Genomic DNA, 17806 nt, shown 5'->3' on the forward strand with positions numbered 1-17806 from the left:
GGGGAGATTGTACATACATATTTGAAGTATTTGTGTTCTAGACAAGCACGGCTCAGAAAACAGAAATTTTAACTTAAAACAATAAGGTTAAGTTCAGGACGAAGCAAGCCCTTCTTAACACCTGTGGGATGGATATTTGAGTAGATTGACTCAGTTGATACAACAACCTCTATCAGAGCTTTTTCTTTCTGTCTTAATCCCTGTCATATAATAAAATCACTTCTTTTGTGTTCCTCAATAACTACTTCTCTGTAATTTAGCTTCCTCTTCCCCATCTCAGTAGAGAATGATTATCCCAAAGAGAGAGAAACTGTTTCTAACTGAGTGGGAGGCAAGGAAAGATTGTGTACTAGCAACCAAGGATACTTGGAGCAAATAATTCTTAGAGCTGCTGAACCCAGCCTGAAATTCCCCAATCCTGTTTCACATCATATTCAGATGTTGAGGGTGAACTGTATGTCTCCCTACCAGAACTGCTTTGAAAGAACTCTCTTCCAAGTTGCATGAGCAGTATCATGGAAACCACATGTTCTGTGATTACAATGGAAACTTGTTCTCAAGCATATGCATAATCAAAATCAGTTGTTGAACTCCTATTTGTGCAGGTATTTTGAACTGCAAAACACAACTGTGTTGAATTTAAAAAAAAAAAAATTGTATCAGTAGAGAAACTTAATTTTATGATGGATTTTGAAGTTTGTTATTTCAACCATATTGCCTCTGAGTTATAGATGACCTACAGCTTTGTTTAGATGTTTGAACAGAGTAAACATACCATATCAAAGTAATGAAGGGTAAATATCATGCCTACTGACTAAGCTTGAGTACTCGGATCTCTGAACTTTTCTGTTAACATGCCCATAACCCACTGTTACCAGGTAAATCTCTTCTCTAGTTTCAACAGAAATCTCCTCAACTAGTTTCAACTCTAGTTAAAAACGTTTCAACTACATTGTTGAAAAACACATTTTTGCTACATCACACGAAACATGAGATGAAGAATATCAGAAAAACTGATGCCGTAAATGAGGCTTTATGTGACCAGGAGTAATTGTTTAAATATTGATTATTCTAAAGCATTAATAGTCAAAACAAGCTCGTTATACCCCTTTATAAATTGGAGGGGAAGCATGGGGTGTATGACTGGGGGGGGGAGAATAAAAACAGGTGGTGAAAGGAAGTGATAAAGAGGAATTATTTAATATTTTTTCCTATCTTCTCTCAGCCAATGTGTGATAACCATGATGATGGTGAAACTGCTGCAATCATTTTATGTAATGTCTGTGGGAATTTGTGCACAGATTGTGACCGATTCCTTCATCTCCACCGGCGAACAAAAACTCATCAGAGACAGGTAGAGTATACATGACATCATACATTGCGTGCATTTCCCCAAATAATATATAAGCAAAAGGCAGTAGCAAGTATCAAATCTGAAAAGGGGTGTTTTATTTTCCTTTGGAGATGGGATAGATAAGTTTCCATTTAATTATTTTTTGTTATTTTTAGTTACATTTTCTTGTCCCTTATTTTTGAAGAAGATTAGAAAATCTTGTAGCAGTCCCTAATTCTAGTTCTTGTTCATCAGCTTTTTTCTCTTTTGTTTAACATTGGGTCAGAACGCTTTTTTAGGAGAATTTAGGAGCTCCCTAGACTTTTTTAAGTATACATTGGTTCTTTATTCCTGTTAAATTTTATCTCCTTTACTTCTACCGTATGACATATCAACCTATTCATTTTTAATGTATGTATATTTTTTTAATATCCAGGAAGACCATTTGATAGCAAATATTCCTACTGGTTCTTCTATGTCAGTCTTCTTTTGTTGCACAATATTCCTCTAGCTTTCACTCTGTTTTCACAGATAAATATATTGTCATATTTGTAAGCTTGAAAATTTTATGACTTCTTTTGGTTTTGTTTTTAGGATTGAAACTTTTACTTAGATTTGAGTTTTTGCAAATTGCTGAGTACTCTGCTAATTAGTGTTCTCTTGTGTTATTCTTGTATCCTTTTCATCTCTAAACTTGAAACTACATTCTCTGTGGAATTTTTCTTTTTCTGATTGAAATTAATGTTGAAGATGCTTTTACTTCTGGAATTATTGAACATTTCCTCTTTCTTGACACTATTTCTCTCATGTTTTTTGTGGTCCTTTCTTTTCCCCTTTCCCTCTTGACTACTTACATTTGCACAAAGGTTAAAATACTAAATGTCAGTAATAAAGGTAATTCAATGAAAATCATTCCTCTTCTCCCTCTCCTAGAATGCATCTATATTAACGTTTTAATTATGATTAGGAATGGGCTTTTAAAGCAGATGTGATCATCTCTCTTTAACATGCTTTGATTTCTGTCATTGAACAGCCTTTGGAGTGCATGAACTGTATTGTTTTCAGGTGAAATTAAGTACAAAAAGTAGGGAGACACACAGCTAATGAGTCATTCAGTGCACGGGATCTGCTAGTCTAGAGCACGTGTGATGTAAACGTCAGACCACTGGTGTTGAGTTTCACTCTACAGTGGAACACTCCTCTCTGGTCCCTCTGCAATTGCACTGGAGTCTCAGCCTGGCAGTTCCATGGGCATCTGTTATCTTTTATCTCTTAGCCATAATCTTTGCAATCCCCTTAGAAATTTTCCTGTTTTGTCATCCTAGGAAGATCATTTTTTGTGTCTACTCTTCTGTCATGGCACAGCACAGTCTAGTCTCATTTATTTTTCTGATTTCTCCTATATAGCCTGTTCAGATTACAGTTGATAAAAAGTAAGTTCTTATCTCATAGAAGTCCTCACATTTCTCCTTTAATCTGTCCAGAATAGCTACTTATCAAATTTTCCTATTTACTTCTAAAAGCATGTTTAAACTTTTGGGCTTTATTCACCACCTTTACCTTTACATCTCTCAATGTTAAGCCCCCCAATTTCAATTTTAAGTTCTGTCATGTTTCCTCTCTCCTGTTTTCTGTTTGCTTCCTGATCTTTGTCCAATTTCAGTCATACATTCCTCTTTAATGAATTTTCTCCCCTTTCCAGAAAGGACAGCCTGTAAGTTACTGCGACGTGCTTATGTAATATCCTTTGTGAAGCAATGAGGGGGTTGATTTTTTTCTGATTCTGATAAGAATTAAAGTTTAAAGTGAGTGTATAAATCCATGCCCAGAAAACTTCTAACTTTTATTGCATTGCAGGTGAAATGAACGCAAACAGAACTGCCTTCAAAAGTTGGAAAGGAGTAAAAGAAGAGACTGCATAAAGTCCCCTAAGGATCTCATGCAGTTTTTTGATTTTGCAAAAATTTTATATTTTCCTCATTGTAGCCAAAGCATCCAACTGTGTATTTATGTGATAATCAAAAATATTAATATTACACACGTCTATAATTGTTATCCTATAGTACATATTTTTAAGACCATAATTATCAGTGTTGCTCTGATAAATTACCAGCATGGTTATGTGAAGATACTTCTGATGTTATGTGCTTCTGATATACTGTGGCCTACTGGATGAGTTGGATAGGAGTTATGAAAACCAAGCTCCATATTTATTAAACTAGAAAAAAAATGTTGTGCAGCTCTCTTCTTAACATTGCTGCACTATTGTTTCACAGCCATGTTAGATCAAGCGTTAATTTTTTTTATTTTTACTTCTGAAAACAAAGCCTTTATCCATGCTGCACGATGTAAAAGTAATGGAACGTATAAAAGAATAATAGCTTGCAGTAGACAAGCTCCACAGAATCTCTAAAACCTACAATGTAAATCTAAAGAGACAGTGACAAAAAATAACATAGAGATTCTATTTAGAATCTTTTCGGTTAACTTGACAGGTATTCAAAGAAGAAGAAGAAGCTATCAAAGTTGATCTCCATGAGGGATGTGGTAGGACCAAACTTTTCTGGCTGATGGCATTAGCAGATTCTAAAACTATGAAGGCTATGGTGGAGTTTAGAGAACAGACAGGTAAAACACAACTGTTATTACTTGCTTTTTCTCCTAATTATTGTGATTTTCACCTGCTTTAGGGCAATGCTTTTAATTGGTTGTTAATAAAAATAAAATAGTTTAGCTGCATAAGAATTGCTGGACTTCTAGTTGTTTTCTGTGCCTGTTGTTTAGATATCTGTTAGAGTATCAGTCCCTTATGTTTCATTAGAACATTTTTTGGTTTTGTTTACTCTTGTGGACCTAGGCAAACCGACCACCAGCAGTTCTGAAGCCTGTCGTTTCTGTGGATGTAGGAGTGGAACGGAATTATCCGCAGTGGGAAGCGTTTGTTCCGACGCAGACTGCCAGGTGTGTATTAGCAAGTACCAGTCATTAACTACATAAATAAAAGAGACCGCAGGATGAAATAGGCTTCTTATTTTGAGTAAACCTGGTTCATCCCTGTGCTCCATTTTAAATCAGGCCTCTAATATGAAAAGGTTTTAATATTGAATATTATCATTCAAATACTTTTGAGTTTTTAAATATTAATTTTAATTACATACTACAAACACCAACAGTCAACCAAAACACTGGGTAGTTTCATTATTATCTTCAAAAGTATCTCAAGTTTTCACAATAGTGTTGCAATTATGAAGTAAAATACACACTGTCAACGTGAAGTCTAGTGTACTGAAAAGCTTGATAAAGCTTGTTTGCCTAACAGCCTGTGCATTACGTAGGCACAGAACGTGACTTGGCCAGGTTTGTTAGCTGTATCCATGTATCCTAAGTGGTTTTGTGCCCTACAATATGGGTGAAATTGGCAGAGGGCCAAATCCTAACCAGTTTTTCATCCCACCCTATTTATTTCTGTTTAAATGAAGCAAGTTGGCCATCTTTTTCTCTCCCTCAGCCTATGAATACATTATATTAATGTAATATCAATTCAGTTCGGTTTGTTGTTAGCTTCTGGGCAACTTTTGTAAGTTTTCTACTTATCAGGGATAGGAATTAGAGATGGTTAAAATTCCATTTCCATGTAAAAGTGCTTTATGTTGACTAATGATTAGCTTATAATATGTTCTTAAGAGTGGGTTACTTGATACCTTTCCTGAAAGGCCAGAATCTGCAGACATCTTAAAGGCTGCTAATGCATGGTAATCAGGAAGCACTCAGTATGTAAAATACACATGGAGGATCAAAGAACAGTTCTGTTTCTATTGAAATTTTTTAATTACGGTTTCATTAAGCCATTTCTATTCAGGAGTTACGTAAGTAACCATTGTTATTGCAAGTGCAGTTTTTCCCAAGTACGTGCTGTAGCAGTAGACAACATGAATCATGGTTCTTTCATCTCAGTCCATTGCACAGACCAGAAGTCCTTCAAAAAGTGACACTCAGTGAAGGGGAAAAGGTGATTAACTCTTTGCTTTTAATAGGAGTATGCTAAAATTGCCTGCAGCAAGACACACCCCTGCGGTCATCCCTGTGGAGGCGTTAAGAATGAAGAGCACTGTTTGCCATGCTTGCATGGCTGTGATAAGAATGCTACAAGTCTTAAACAAGATGCTGATGACATGTGCATGATCTGCTTTACTGAAGCACTTTCAGCAGCACCAGCTATCCAGGTTTCTGGGATTTTTTTTTCCCTTTTAAGAGAATACTGTTATAATTGTAATGTTTAGTAAAAAGCTAAAATACATAGTCCTTCAAATTATGTTCTTAAAAATTTAAACACAGGCATCATTACAATGTTTAGGTTACTTGAAAAGCTTTTTTGTCTGGCATTACTTCTATTTCAAAAAAACTGATTGGATCAATTTAGTTTGCTGGGTCTACTTTATTAAAACACGTATTTTATAAAGGAGAAAAAGAACTGAGGTGATTAGTAGATATACTTCATAATTGTTTCATATATCCACAGGTGGTTTGGAGCGGTTATGATTTTAATGACCATTTCATATTCTTTCTCTTTGTTAAGAAGAAAATAGGGGTTTTGTAGGATTTTAAATGAAATCATACTGAAATTTATGTATGTTGCCACTTAAAAGTAAATAACTACTTCTACTTTAGTGGTCCATGAAACTTCAGTGTTCACTTATATGTGTTCTTTTCTAAAGCTGGACTGCAGCCATGTTTTCCATTTGCAATGCTGTCAACGAGTACTAGAAAACAGATGGCTTGGGCCAAGGATAACTTTTGGGTTTATGTCCTGTCCTATTTGCAAGGTAAATGAGCTGCGTGCCTGCCTAGATCAAACAGGTTACCTGATATGTAGGTTTTCCTTTTCTGCTTCGTTTTTTCAGTATGAGGATAGATCTGAAGAATACGCATACTTACTTGGGCTTAAATGACTAGAAATTCCTTTTATACTCCACAAAATTTAAATTGGTGTAATCAAAATCCCATGATAGCTGGAAGGGGAGAGCACCTTAACACCGTAGGAATATGAAGTTCTGGAATGGTCAGCCATTCTGCATGCTTGTTTCTTTTGTCATGCTGCATTGTGGTAGTTTATGGCAATAGCTTATGATCATTAAATGATAAAGAGCTGCCACAGAGGACTGACAGTTATTATTCCTAATTGCTTAGTAGTAAGTCAAAAAGGACCAAAATTTAAAACAACATACAATCAGAATATTCCTCTGCTGCGCTAAATATTTTGTGTATTCTTGACCATCCCTCTGTGGTTGTTAGTCTGTTGTAAGGGCTGATGATTTCTTATAACAAGAGACTGTGGAAAGAGCATTCCTGCTTACTATTTTTGCAGCAAATAGAGATATAATATATCAGCCATTTTTTGAAATGTTTGCTGCCCAAGCTCTTAGGTTTTTATGACATCCATCATATTATTTCTGCTTGACCATAATACAAATTATCATAGCTGTTGTGATAAAAATGCAAGATACTTCAATCAGTATTTCTTTTATTTCAGAACAAAATCAATCATACAGTATTAAAGGATTTGCTTGATCCAATCAAAGAACTCTATGAAGATGTGAGGAGAAAAGCGCTAATGAGACTGGAGTATGAAGGGTTGCACAAGAGTGAGGCCATCACAACGCCAGGTGTTAGATTTTATAATGACCCAGCTGGCTATGCTATGAACAGATATGCTTATTATGTTTGCTACAAGTGCAAAAAGGTATGGAGATTAATTACTGAATGTGTGTTATAGTTTTAAAAGTAATTTCTTAGGATGGAACATATATTTAATATATTCTGTATGGAGTAGAAAAGCAGGAAAAGAAGTTGCTCATAGGATAATCATTTTAATGAAAAGGTGTTGAGCAAATGAGATGTACACAGTGTTTTATCTTGTAAAGGTGTATATACAGAGCAGTTGTATATACAAAATGTATGTACAGAGCAGCTCAGAAAGCAAAAGCACGATAGCCTCCTTACAAGAATGTGCAGGTGATACTGTGTTAGAACATCAACCATCCCGTTGTCCCACTTCCAAGTCATACTTTACGTCAGCATTAAAATAGTGTAAACATATTTCATTCTAACTCTGCAATATGGAGAGCTCCTCACTAAGATGCCATGAAAATATTACTTTTACCCTTGTTGGGAGTTCATTTTAACTGCAGTGAACTGGCTTTGGGGCAGAAGTGTAGGAAGAATGAAAAAGGAGTAGAAAGAGGAAATATGTGGTCTAGCCTTATGGACTCTAGGTCGTGTGCGTACAGTTCTCTCCAGGAAGAGGATATAAAATTTACCCAGAAGACAAAATCTCAAACAGCCCCTGGGTTTCCCCATCAGCAAAGAGATCTTTATCTGTGGTTAGAGACAATGGCTGTGGAAATTCTGGATAATCACTGAACTGTTCAGTCAAAGGTTAGACTCAGTGATCTCTGAGGTCTTTTCCAACCTTAATAATTGTAACCCCCTCCCTTTGCTTCTTTCATCTGAAGCTGATTTTAGTGCCCAACTTGATTACATCTTTTTCTTTTTTCCTTTAGGAATGAATGGAGTAAGGCAGTTTCATGATCAAATATTCAAGGGCAACCCCAATATTTTTTTTGTTAAATGAAAGTGAGCAGTTTGGAAATAAGAGAACAAAGGATTCATTTCCGTATGCTAGGGAAGGACTGTAATGCATTGCTCTAGCTCACTAGTCCACAGTTACTCAATTCACTTTTATTTGTGCCTCCCACAGTTCATCCATTTTCATTCCACATCCTTTAGAAACTTTCCTACTGCCTTTTTTTCATTCCTTACAAAAATAATTTCTTTTTTCGTCTTTCTCCAGTTTTTAACCCTGTCCCTGTTTTTTCTTACACTTTCTTTCCAGTATTTAATACTTGGCATTTCAATGTTTTTCTTATTGCCCTCTTTTTCTTTCCCTTTTATCTCATTATTCCCTTTCATACTGTGTTCATAGGAACACAGAATAGGAACATTCAGCTATCAAATTTCTAACTTCTTTCTTTAATTCAGCACCTGGTCACCCCAGGCTCTACTACCTAATTCTCTGACATGCATTCCATAGGACTTTCCCTCTTTCTTTTTTAGTTTGCAGAGTTTGGGGGAAAGTAGGGTGCTTAAATTTTTCCTTCCTCACAGTTGCCTCGAGACCACTTTCCCCATCCTTTTAAAAACACTGCAAAAATTGCTAGAATTGCTGAGTGTAAGAATTTTGTGCAGTGTTTAATTAGATAATAAGATGATAATGAAGAAAGTTACTCATCACCTCATCTCACCACTCTATGTGGAAACACTTTTGTAGATGAGGAAAATCATCAGAGTTTCAGGCTCACTTTGGTGCATTTTTGTGCCCAGTGTGTCTGGTAGAATAAGATGAGAATCTGCAGAAAATACCAAAATTCTAATTATAAGGGATCCCACGTGAGCATAAAAACTTGGTATTCCCTTTAGTTAGTAAAAAGCCCTCCTGGTGAATTGTTTTTGTGCTGCCTTCAACCTCATTCCTGTCTTTTTTACATAGAGTTCATAGAGCATCCAGATGCTGTTTCAAAAGCCTTTAAGTCACTTGCATAGACCCCAGGGTATGTTGCACAGTTTTTGGTCCTGTTTATCCTGAGACGTTGTTTGAATGCCTCAAAAACATGTGTCCAGAGACAGAGTTGAGAGAGATCAGCATAGGGGAGGCTACTGTAGTGGCTGTATCATTCATCATTTTCTCCTCACATTGAATTGGTTAAAAGAATACTTTTCTCTTGTTTAATGTCCAATCATTTCTATCTACAATTAAGGCATATTTTGGTGGTGAAGCTCGTTGTGATGCTGAGGCTGGACAAGGAGATGACTATGATCCCAGAGAGCTTATCTGTGGCGCGTGCTCTGATGTTTCAAGGGCTCAGGTAAGTAAATAACTTGTATTCATGTTTCTGTTTCAATCTGAAGCTCTGCGTGCCTGAGCTGTACAACAGTTCACAGTCATTTGTAATTATAGGTATTGTAACAATGTTGTGTAATACAGCTGTATGCTACAGAATGTAGAAATGAGTTGTTGGGATTGTTAGAGCGTGGGTACTTCATTAATCGGTGTTTGCTTTCCTTTGCTCAGATGTGTCCCAAACATGGTACAGATTTCTTAGAATACAAATGCCGCTACTGCTGTTCAGTTGCTGTTTTTTTCTGTTTTGGGACAACGCATTTTTGCAATGCTTGCCATGATGATTTCCAAAGAATGACAAGCATCCCTAAAGAAGAACTCCCACACTGTCCTGCAGGTAGGAATTTTACAAAGCAAATTTACCCCACTGAATTTGAAGATAAGTAACTAGTTCTAATTGATATTCTTACCTTTTCTTGCTGATTTTTTTCTAGGAAAACCAGAGAGTCAGTCATACAAATTTTAAGTTTAGTAACTTCAATGATACTAGAGTGGGTCTGTTAATATGCATGCCTTTGATTTTTGTTGTTTTTCTGGCAATGTCATTGCACCGATCTTTTAAACATTAGATACTTTGATATAGAAAAACATTTCAATTTCCCTATATCAGTTCAGACTCCAGATATGGAACGATGTGTAAAACTATTAAATGATGTATCTCTACGCAGCTGTCATGTGCAAACTGTTACCCAAATGCCTTAATTTCCAAATTCACGTGCTACTGATTTGACCTCACTAAATCATATATTTTACCTCGCTGTTGAGAAAAAAAGAGATCTTTTTGTTTACTTACTTCATGTAAATATCTTAACGAAGAAAGTTACAATTCCCAGTGTAACCTTAGAGTTTTTGTTTACTGCAGAATGTAACTCCTAATAATTTTGCTCTTAGATTGTGTGAATTTCTTCCACAGTATGATTGAGATAAAACTTTTTTATTTTCAGTTTGATCATTTTAAATTAATGGCAGTTTGATAATTTTTTTTTCTCTTCAAATACCAGTTCAACATTAGAAATAACTGTTTAAAGGAGCTAACAGTTTTTGATCATGTTTTGTCAGATTTGACTTTCTTTTCTTGGCCTATTAAGCCTTCAGACTTCTTGCTTAAATCTGACTGTGTACAAGCACCTTCCTAGCTGCCATTTCTTAAACATTCGTTTTTGATGCCTTATAAATTCATATTATAGATGTATTACCTTCAGTTATCATGGGTTTTTGAGGGAATGTATGTTGGTTTACATTGTCTGCAAGCATTAATCTTTGGGTTTTTTCTTTTTTCCCCCTCACCCTGAAATTCACTGTAGGTCCCAAAGGTAAACAACTTGAAGGAACAGAATGTCCACTTCATGTTGTCCATCCACCCACTGGTGAAGAATTTGCTCTGGGTTGTGGGGTTTGCAGAAATGCTCACACTTTTTAGACTAGCATTTTTTTTAACCAGAGCAAAACAGGTGCCCTCATCCCTCAAGTGTCCTGAAAACAAAGTCCAGATGGGATGAGGATGGGACCATTTCATAACCCAGGTAAAAGGAACAATTTGCAGTGCAAGAAGGATGCCAAATACCATGTACATAATTCTTGCTGTGAGATATTGACATTTTTTGAACCAAGACATCAAAATTTGTGAGGTGTTTGCATGTGGCCATTACAGTCATCGGCTAGGAAACATTGGACATTTACAAATAAACAATGGCTGTTAAAGGATCTGTGTGTCTGTGGACTATGAATGATGCTGGCTTTCAGGAGAAAGAAAAAATTACTGATTATTGTATACTGACTTTTTGTAATCTTGTACAATTGTAACGCATCACAAGTGGGGATGGGAAAGAAGAATATTCTGGTTTATTTCCTAGACTGTTATAAAAAAATTAAAAAATGTGGTAGGAAGGCATAAATGTAACAAGTATCACGCTGTATATAAAGGTATCAATGTTTGTCCTGTATAAGAATTATTAAATTACAACAGCAGTTTCATTTAAACATCTGGGTTATGTTTGAGCCTGAAATTTTAATGAAGTGCAATACTGAGTGTGCCTCATATCTTGCAGCTGTAAACATAATGGAATGTACATGTCAATAAAGCCACTGTACATTTGTATACAGTGAAAGTCTAATGAATGTGTAAGCCTCCATTTTCAGAAATGCTTTTTTTAAAACGGGTGGAGGAGGGAGGTGTCTTTTAATTTTTTTTTAGCAGACTCTTTTAAAAAGTAGGAAAGTTTAGTGGTTAAACTGGTGGTTATGGAAGTACTTAAAACAGAAAAGCCACTGCTCTGTTTTTTAACAAAAAAGTTGGATAAATGTGCTGGCATTTATATGAAGAATTTTATTTCCATTTCAATTATCAACAGTGTTTTAAAACACAAAAGACTGCATTCAGAAAACTTCAGACATCTGTAATCGCAGAATTACAGAAAGGTTAGGGTTGGAAGGGACCTCTGGAGATCGTCCAGTCCAACCACCCTGCTAATGCTGGTTCACATGGAGCAGCATGTATGTCTGCACTTTGAAAGAGTTCTCAGAAGGTCACAAGCCTCTGAAATACAATTTGTCTTTTTCACAGTAGCTCTGCAGAAGGATCTGGACAGGCTGGATGGGTGGGCTGAGGCCAGCAGTATGAGGTTCAGCAAGCCAAGTGCGGGGTCCTACGCTCAAGTCACAACAATCCCCTGCAGTGCTATAGGCTGGGGGCAGAGTGGTGCAGTGGAAAAGGACCTGGGAATGCTGGGTCGACAGTCAGCTGAGCATGAGCCATCAGCGTGCCCAGGTGGCCAAGAAGGTCACTGGCATCCCGGCCTGTATCAGAAATAGTGTGGCCAGCAGGACAGGGGCAGTGATCGTCTTCATATTGGGTGTCTGACCCACTGGCCTTTTTTGAAAATTTTTGAGTGTAGCACCATAGTTACAAGTTAATTGTATTCTTTAATTTTTTAGCCTTCTCTTTCATTCTAGATTAATATAAGTATTGATTTAGGAAATTTAGATTACAGTGTGGAAAAGACATGGCACTGCTATGTTCAGTTTATTAAGTGGATGGAAGTGAGGGACAGACAGTGTCAGGGAAATGTCTCTTTTACACACAAGTGACCATCCCCAATTACTACTCCAAGGAGGGTGGCATGACCTCAGGCTTCTGGGCAGACTGCAGCTCCCTCACGTAATGGTTGAATCTCAGACACTCCGCTCCTACGCTGTCTCAGACATTCACGTCACCACACCTCCCCGCACACCAATCTCTGCCGGTGATTACAGCCAGATGCCAGCGCAGGCCACTAATCAGATCAGTCCACAATAAGATTGCTGTATGCCTTTCCAGCAGTCTCACATGCTTTTCTGTCACCTGCTGATCCATAGCTCACGCAATGGAAATACTCAGTTCTTGCTTGCACCACCCTGTTTGCCACAGCCCACCACACTCAGCTAATTTACACCGAACTCAGCTCCTGGCTAAAGTAAAGCCTCAGCACTCCCACTTGATCATTAGTTTACAAGTAGCTTAAACTTTCATGAGTGTATCCACCCACTGAGCACAAAGTGAAAAGTAAAAGTTAATAACAGAAAGCTAATTAATATGTCGCCATCAGGGCTAAATAAGCTTGGTCCTTACTAAACAGGTTTTGTTGATTACATCATACTAAGGTAGTCTCTGTTTCACCTACACAGAAGCTAGTAGGGAGCTTCGGGACCACCCAGTCATTTGGGATATAACTCCAGTCTCGCAGGGCTTTGCCAAAGCCCTCTGGTTAGCCCATGCCAGACATTGCAGGTGCCTGAGAGTGCAGTGGGTGTACCACAGATGCTTTGGTACACAGTGGTGTACCACACCACACAGCCCATGGTGTCCTGGAGGGGCTGTGCTGTCACACCCCCTGCTCTCAGTGATGGGATCTCATAGTGAACTTGCGCTGCCAAGCATTCCGGGCAGCAGGCTCTTCACCAGGTACACCTACAGAGATGCAGCCAAATGCAGAACAAACTGATGACAAAGCAGTCAGGTGCAACGGGGCATCATGAGTCATGGATAATCACCCAAAGATGATGCCCTGCCAGCTGACCAGCGTTTTCTCAGGTAATGTTCAACTCTGCAGGCTGTTGGGATTGAGGAGGTGCTCTCTGCTCTTACTGCAAGGTTTCGTGTAGGCTGTCTGCTGCTCCTTGAAATACAATCCCTTTGGAGATAACTGTTTCTTCCCGTGTTGTACCTAATAGGCTACTTGGCCCCTTGAAACCTTGGACACAGTATTTGAGGCACTGCTTTGGGTCAGCTTTGGAGCAGCACATGCAGTGCTGTTTGCTATCACCATCCATGGCATTGCTTCTACACTCTCACTCCTTTTTGCATCCCAGGTGATTCAAGAATCCTTAGCCCATGTTAGGTCTCAGCTAGTCTAGTATTTCCACTTCCCTGTCCACTCACTAATATTCCTTTCGTAAATGTGGCTTTGTATACAGCCACTCCTGCAATTTAACTTTTCTGCTCACTCAGCTGCCCTGGAAAACATTCCCACTCCACTCAGCCACAGTCCTATGTCTTGTCTCTGCCATGCACTCCTCCTGAGCAGCCATGAGAAGAAGGAAGGATGGCATGGAGCGTACTGGCACACAAAGAATGCATGCTCCACTGTGGCCACATATGCAGTGCTGTTGTGTCAATTAAGTAGAGATTCAGGTGGTTTGATACGATGGGGTTTGATGCACAAGCAGTAATTCACCATATTAATGCCAATTCCCAACAACGAGGCTTAGAAACTTGGCCAGTGGACTTGAACAACAACCTCTTAAAGGCATCTGCCTGGGAGCAGGTTGTATCAGTGGACTCTGTCAAGGAGCAGTAATAGCAGAGGGATGATCTGAGCTACAGTGTAAATGCAATTTACTCCCTATAGGTTTTGCTCTAATAGACATATCGTATGAAAGATAGCACATTGCACTTGTATCCTCCTCTATCCCCATTTTCTCCAATACGAACAGGATTTGAGCAACAACATCCCAGTTCAAGACATTGTTACTCGTAAGATTGCTGTCTCTACTTCTATGCCTCTGGGTTTTTCTATGCTGTGCCCTGGTACCGAGGCCAGTCCTAATACAAACGCCAGCCCCCTCTTAGCAATAAGTCTCTTGGGGAATTTTTAGCACTGCTGGCTTGCTAACCACGTTAACTCCTCAGCCACTGGCAGAGACAGCCAAACTGATTTGCAGGGAGAACCACAGAACACAGAGAAAATTGTAAACCAAAAAAATCCTCTACCAGGATGTTGTCGGGTCAACCTGTCGATGAGCTGGTGCCGCCCCTTTCCAGCAGTATTGTTCTCCTGTCAGCTGGTGATCCATGGTCCATAGCACGGAAAAGACCAGGTGTTGTCTGTGTTGCTGCTTGCACGGCTCAGCACACTCTGCTTGTTTGTGTGGCACTCCAAGCCAAAGCCATGCCAGGATACTCCCATATCAGAAGTTCCAGCAAAGAGCAATTTTTTAACCAAACGTAGCAGAGTAGTATGACAGCTTTAGCTGATGAAGCAACCGTGGTAGCCATTCATCTGGGAAGAATTACTATAGCCTCTAGAGACAGAAATAATACTTAGACATTGAGTTTGGAGGAACATCGTAAAGCAATTTTCTCCAGCTTTTACAGCAGGGTGAGCAACAAGTAATCATCCTGCTGCAGTCAACACCCTATCTATGAGCTGTTGCTCATCCTTAGTTTTATCTTTTTATTTTATGTTTTATCTTTTTGTTATTTTTTATTTTATTTATCTTTTTATTTTTTAAGGCCATGAGCCCTTAAATTGAGCCCCTCTGGTTTAAGGACCACTTTACTTGTGGCTACATTTTTTGGGGAAAAAAAAAAAAGTTACATCTATAAGGTCTTGCTTGTGATAGATAATATTTTATTAGTCCGTACTACTATACTCTAACAGCGTAAGAACTTCCTCCTACTAGAAAATTTTCCTGTGTAGACATATTAAGATAATAAAAACAGGAAGTTTCCCAAATTATATCTATTGCTGGAAAACAATCACTTCCTTTTTGGCATTGTTAAAGAAAACGTTTTGTTTTCCCTTGTTTTTTTCTGCACAATCTTCTGAGGATTGTCACACTAATATCCCCATATTTTTCACTGCTTTTATTTTCATTAAATCGGAGTAGGCTACTCATGCCCTGCAAGCCTGACATACTTTCATCATAGCTGGATCTGGTCTGTTTTATTGTTACTTAACTCTTTTCCAACTGCTTCTGTGATTTTCCCCTCTGTATTTTTTTCCTAGTCAAATGCCAGCCAGGCTTATCAGGGTGGAGCTCAGCTGCTTACTGCAGGCCTGCTTCAGAGCTACTTGAATAGGGACAGAAAATCAGCACAGATGAGACTTTTCAGTGCTGAAAGCTGTCGCATTTACAGTCAAGCCCTGGCATTTGCAGTGTTTTTGCAGGCTTCATCAAGCAGGTAATCTGTCAGCTGAAATGGGAAGAGGCGTACCATTACAACCTCAGCCTGATGTGGGGAGATCTCCCATTAGACACTGGGCGGTCACTGGCTATCATTCTCTTGGCTTTTATGGAAGGATGTCTGTGGGCTGTTCCTGATCTTCACATTATGATAGTGGTCAAATCTCTGCCATAAGTGAGTGGCTCTCCCACCAGAAAGAGTGAAACTTCATACAGCTTCTCCTTCTGTTTTGTAAAAATAAAAAAATTACAAGATGATATCCTCAATAGTCTCATTTCTGCATACCAGGTCTCAGCACAAGCCCTGGAGTTTTTCTGGCACTACTGAGAGTGTTCACAAATAAAACAATTTCACCTTTATCATTTAAAATGCTCTTCTCTCAGAAACTCATTTACTGTTAGTTAAGTGATTAATAAGGCAGAGAAACTCCTGAATGAAGGCATACTTGTTAAAGGTGTTCAAATTGCTGACTAAAGCTTCAAGGTACCTGGCCACAGCTGGCAACAAGACAACTCTTTCACAGAACAGCCCAGACCTCTCTTGTCTTTGGACCTTTGCTACTTGAACCCTCCTTAACCTCCTGCCACCTGTCTCAGCACCAGCTACCAGAGTCCAAGAGCTCTACAAACAGCAGGGCTTTGCCTACCAGCTAAGCCAGAGCCAGCCATGAGGGGCTCATCGGGTGCCAGGAGAGGGCATTCACACCACCCCCTGCCCATAGGTTTTCTGTCATTCAGTTCTGGTAAACTCCCCAGTTCTTGTGCTTTGCCAGCAGATGCCACAGACACTTTTGGCAGTGCTCTGCACCATGTCCAGGGCCTGATTCAGCCCCAAGGACAGAGCTGCAGGTGCCTTTCTAACTGATTCTAGCTACTACGTCCTCAAATAATGTAATGCAGAGAGTTCTTTCTGCACTATTTTTTCTTGTCCTGCACACACACATACAGTGCCTAAAACATACACAAGCAGTTACAACAAAGCAAATACGGGCACAGGCATTGAGCCAAACTTTGTTTACTCCAAAGATAAGGCAGCAAATTGTAACTGCAAGGCACTGTAAGAAGTCCCTCCCACCAAGTCAATACATTGAAACTGAGATAATGCAGTAGAAGTTACCTCAAAATAATGAAATTGCCACTGTTATATCACCCAAAACTTCTACACAGACTCCGAAAATATTTGTTTTGGTCACAAGATGTTCCTTTTTTTTTTTCTGCAGACACCAGAATTTGATCAGAGCAAGTTACATAGTCATATATTTGCTATTACAAGCATGTCTAAGATGCTCAATAATCTGCCCAAGGTGAGGTGATAACTCACCTCTTATTTCCAGAGTTTTGCTGCATTTCCTGAAAAGCTGAAGGCTGGGTGTAGATTCATAAATACACAGAGAACCATAATGGCCAAGCTTTAGTAAAATAGCTCAAGACATTTTGGAGAAAAAGAGATTATTTCCTCATAGAAACTCAAAATTAAAATGCACATTTCTCTGACAAACTGAAAAACATTCCCATTTCTATGCAAGTCTTTTTTTTCCACTAATAATTTCAAAGAACTAGAAAAGAAAAAAAAAAAAAAAAAAAGCTTATTTTTTAGCAGAATTTCAGTATCCAAGGTAATGTATTTATATAAAGTGCTCCTCAAAGACCTCAGGTACGGTGATGTTTCAGCAACCACTGAAGAGCTGTTACTCCGTCTCAAAGCCATTTCAAGACTGGGGAGAGCATTGGATCACATCCAGTTGTTTCCAAGAAACTTAATTACAGGAATTGGGATCATAACAATTCAAGTAGTAATTTATTGTATCTTGGAATGAGTGAATAATTAAGTTTTGGGAATCTCAACAACTGTAAAGAGTTCAGTCTTGTACACTGCTGAAAAACAAGCTGTATTGGGGTGCACCACATATGCGGGGGACACATGGTAACAAGGCATTTGTAGCCCATGGGAAACGTTACAAATCACTTTGTTTTCTCTGCCTGGCAGTATCCCAAGCACATCATTCCCAGTGCCTGCCAGTCCCAGGAAGCATTCATGCTTTGCTTACTCCATTACATCTATTCCTAAGGCT

At 38.6% G+C, this 17806-nt stretch overlaps 1 protein-coding gene across 13 annotated transcripts in view; it reads left to right on the top strand.

The window, feature by feature from the left end:
* Positions 1-11420, top strand: part of MYCBP2 (MYC binding protein 2, E3 ubiquitin protein ligase) — a 177824-nt gene extending 166404 nt beyond the window's left edge. For 11 of the 13 annotated variants that reach the window (XM_027894283.1, XM_027894284.1, XM_027894291.1 and 8 more), the window contains 9 exons: positions 1226-1354; positions 3829-3961; positions 4191-4294; positions 5368-5556; positions 6049-6156; positions 6864-7073; positions 9148-9255; positions 9462-9627; positions 10595-11420. In XM_027894283.1, coding sequence (XP_027750084.1) covers positions 1226-1354; positions 3829-3961; positions 4191-4294; positions 5368-5556; positions 6049-6156; positions 6864-7073; positions 9148-9255; positions 9462-9627; positions 10595-10710 — 1263 coding nt within the window. In that variant the 3' untranslated portion in view covers positions 10711-11420. The remainder of the gene's footprint in view (positions 1-1225; positions 1355-3828; positions 3962-4190; positions 4295-5367; positions 5557-6048; positions 6157-6863; positions 7074-9147; positions 9256-9461; positions 9628-10594) is intronic. The other 2 variants (XM_027894296.1, XM_027894297.1) reach the window with 1 other exon arrangement.
* The last annotated feature ends 6386 nt before the right edge of the window (positions 11421-17806 follow it).

This window comes from Empidonax traillii, unplaced genomic scaffold (genome assembly GCF_003031625.1).
Source record: "Empidonax traillii isolate 1590-97213 ecotype Southwest subspecies unplaced genomic scaffold, ASM303162v1 scaffold423:size1405600, whole genome shotgun sequence".
Classification (NCBI taxonomy): domain Eukaryota; kingdom Metazoa; phylum Chordata; class Aves; order Passeriformes; family Tyrannidae; genus Empidonax; species Empidonax traillii.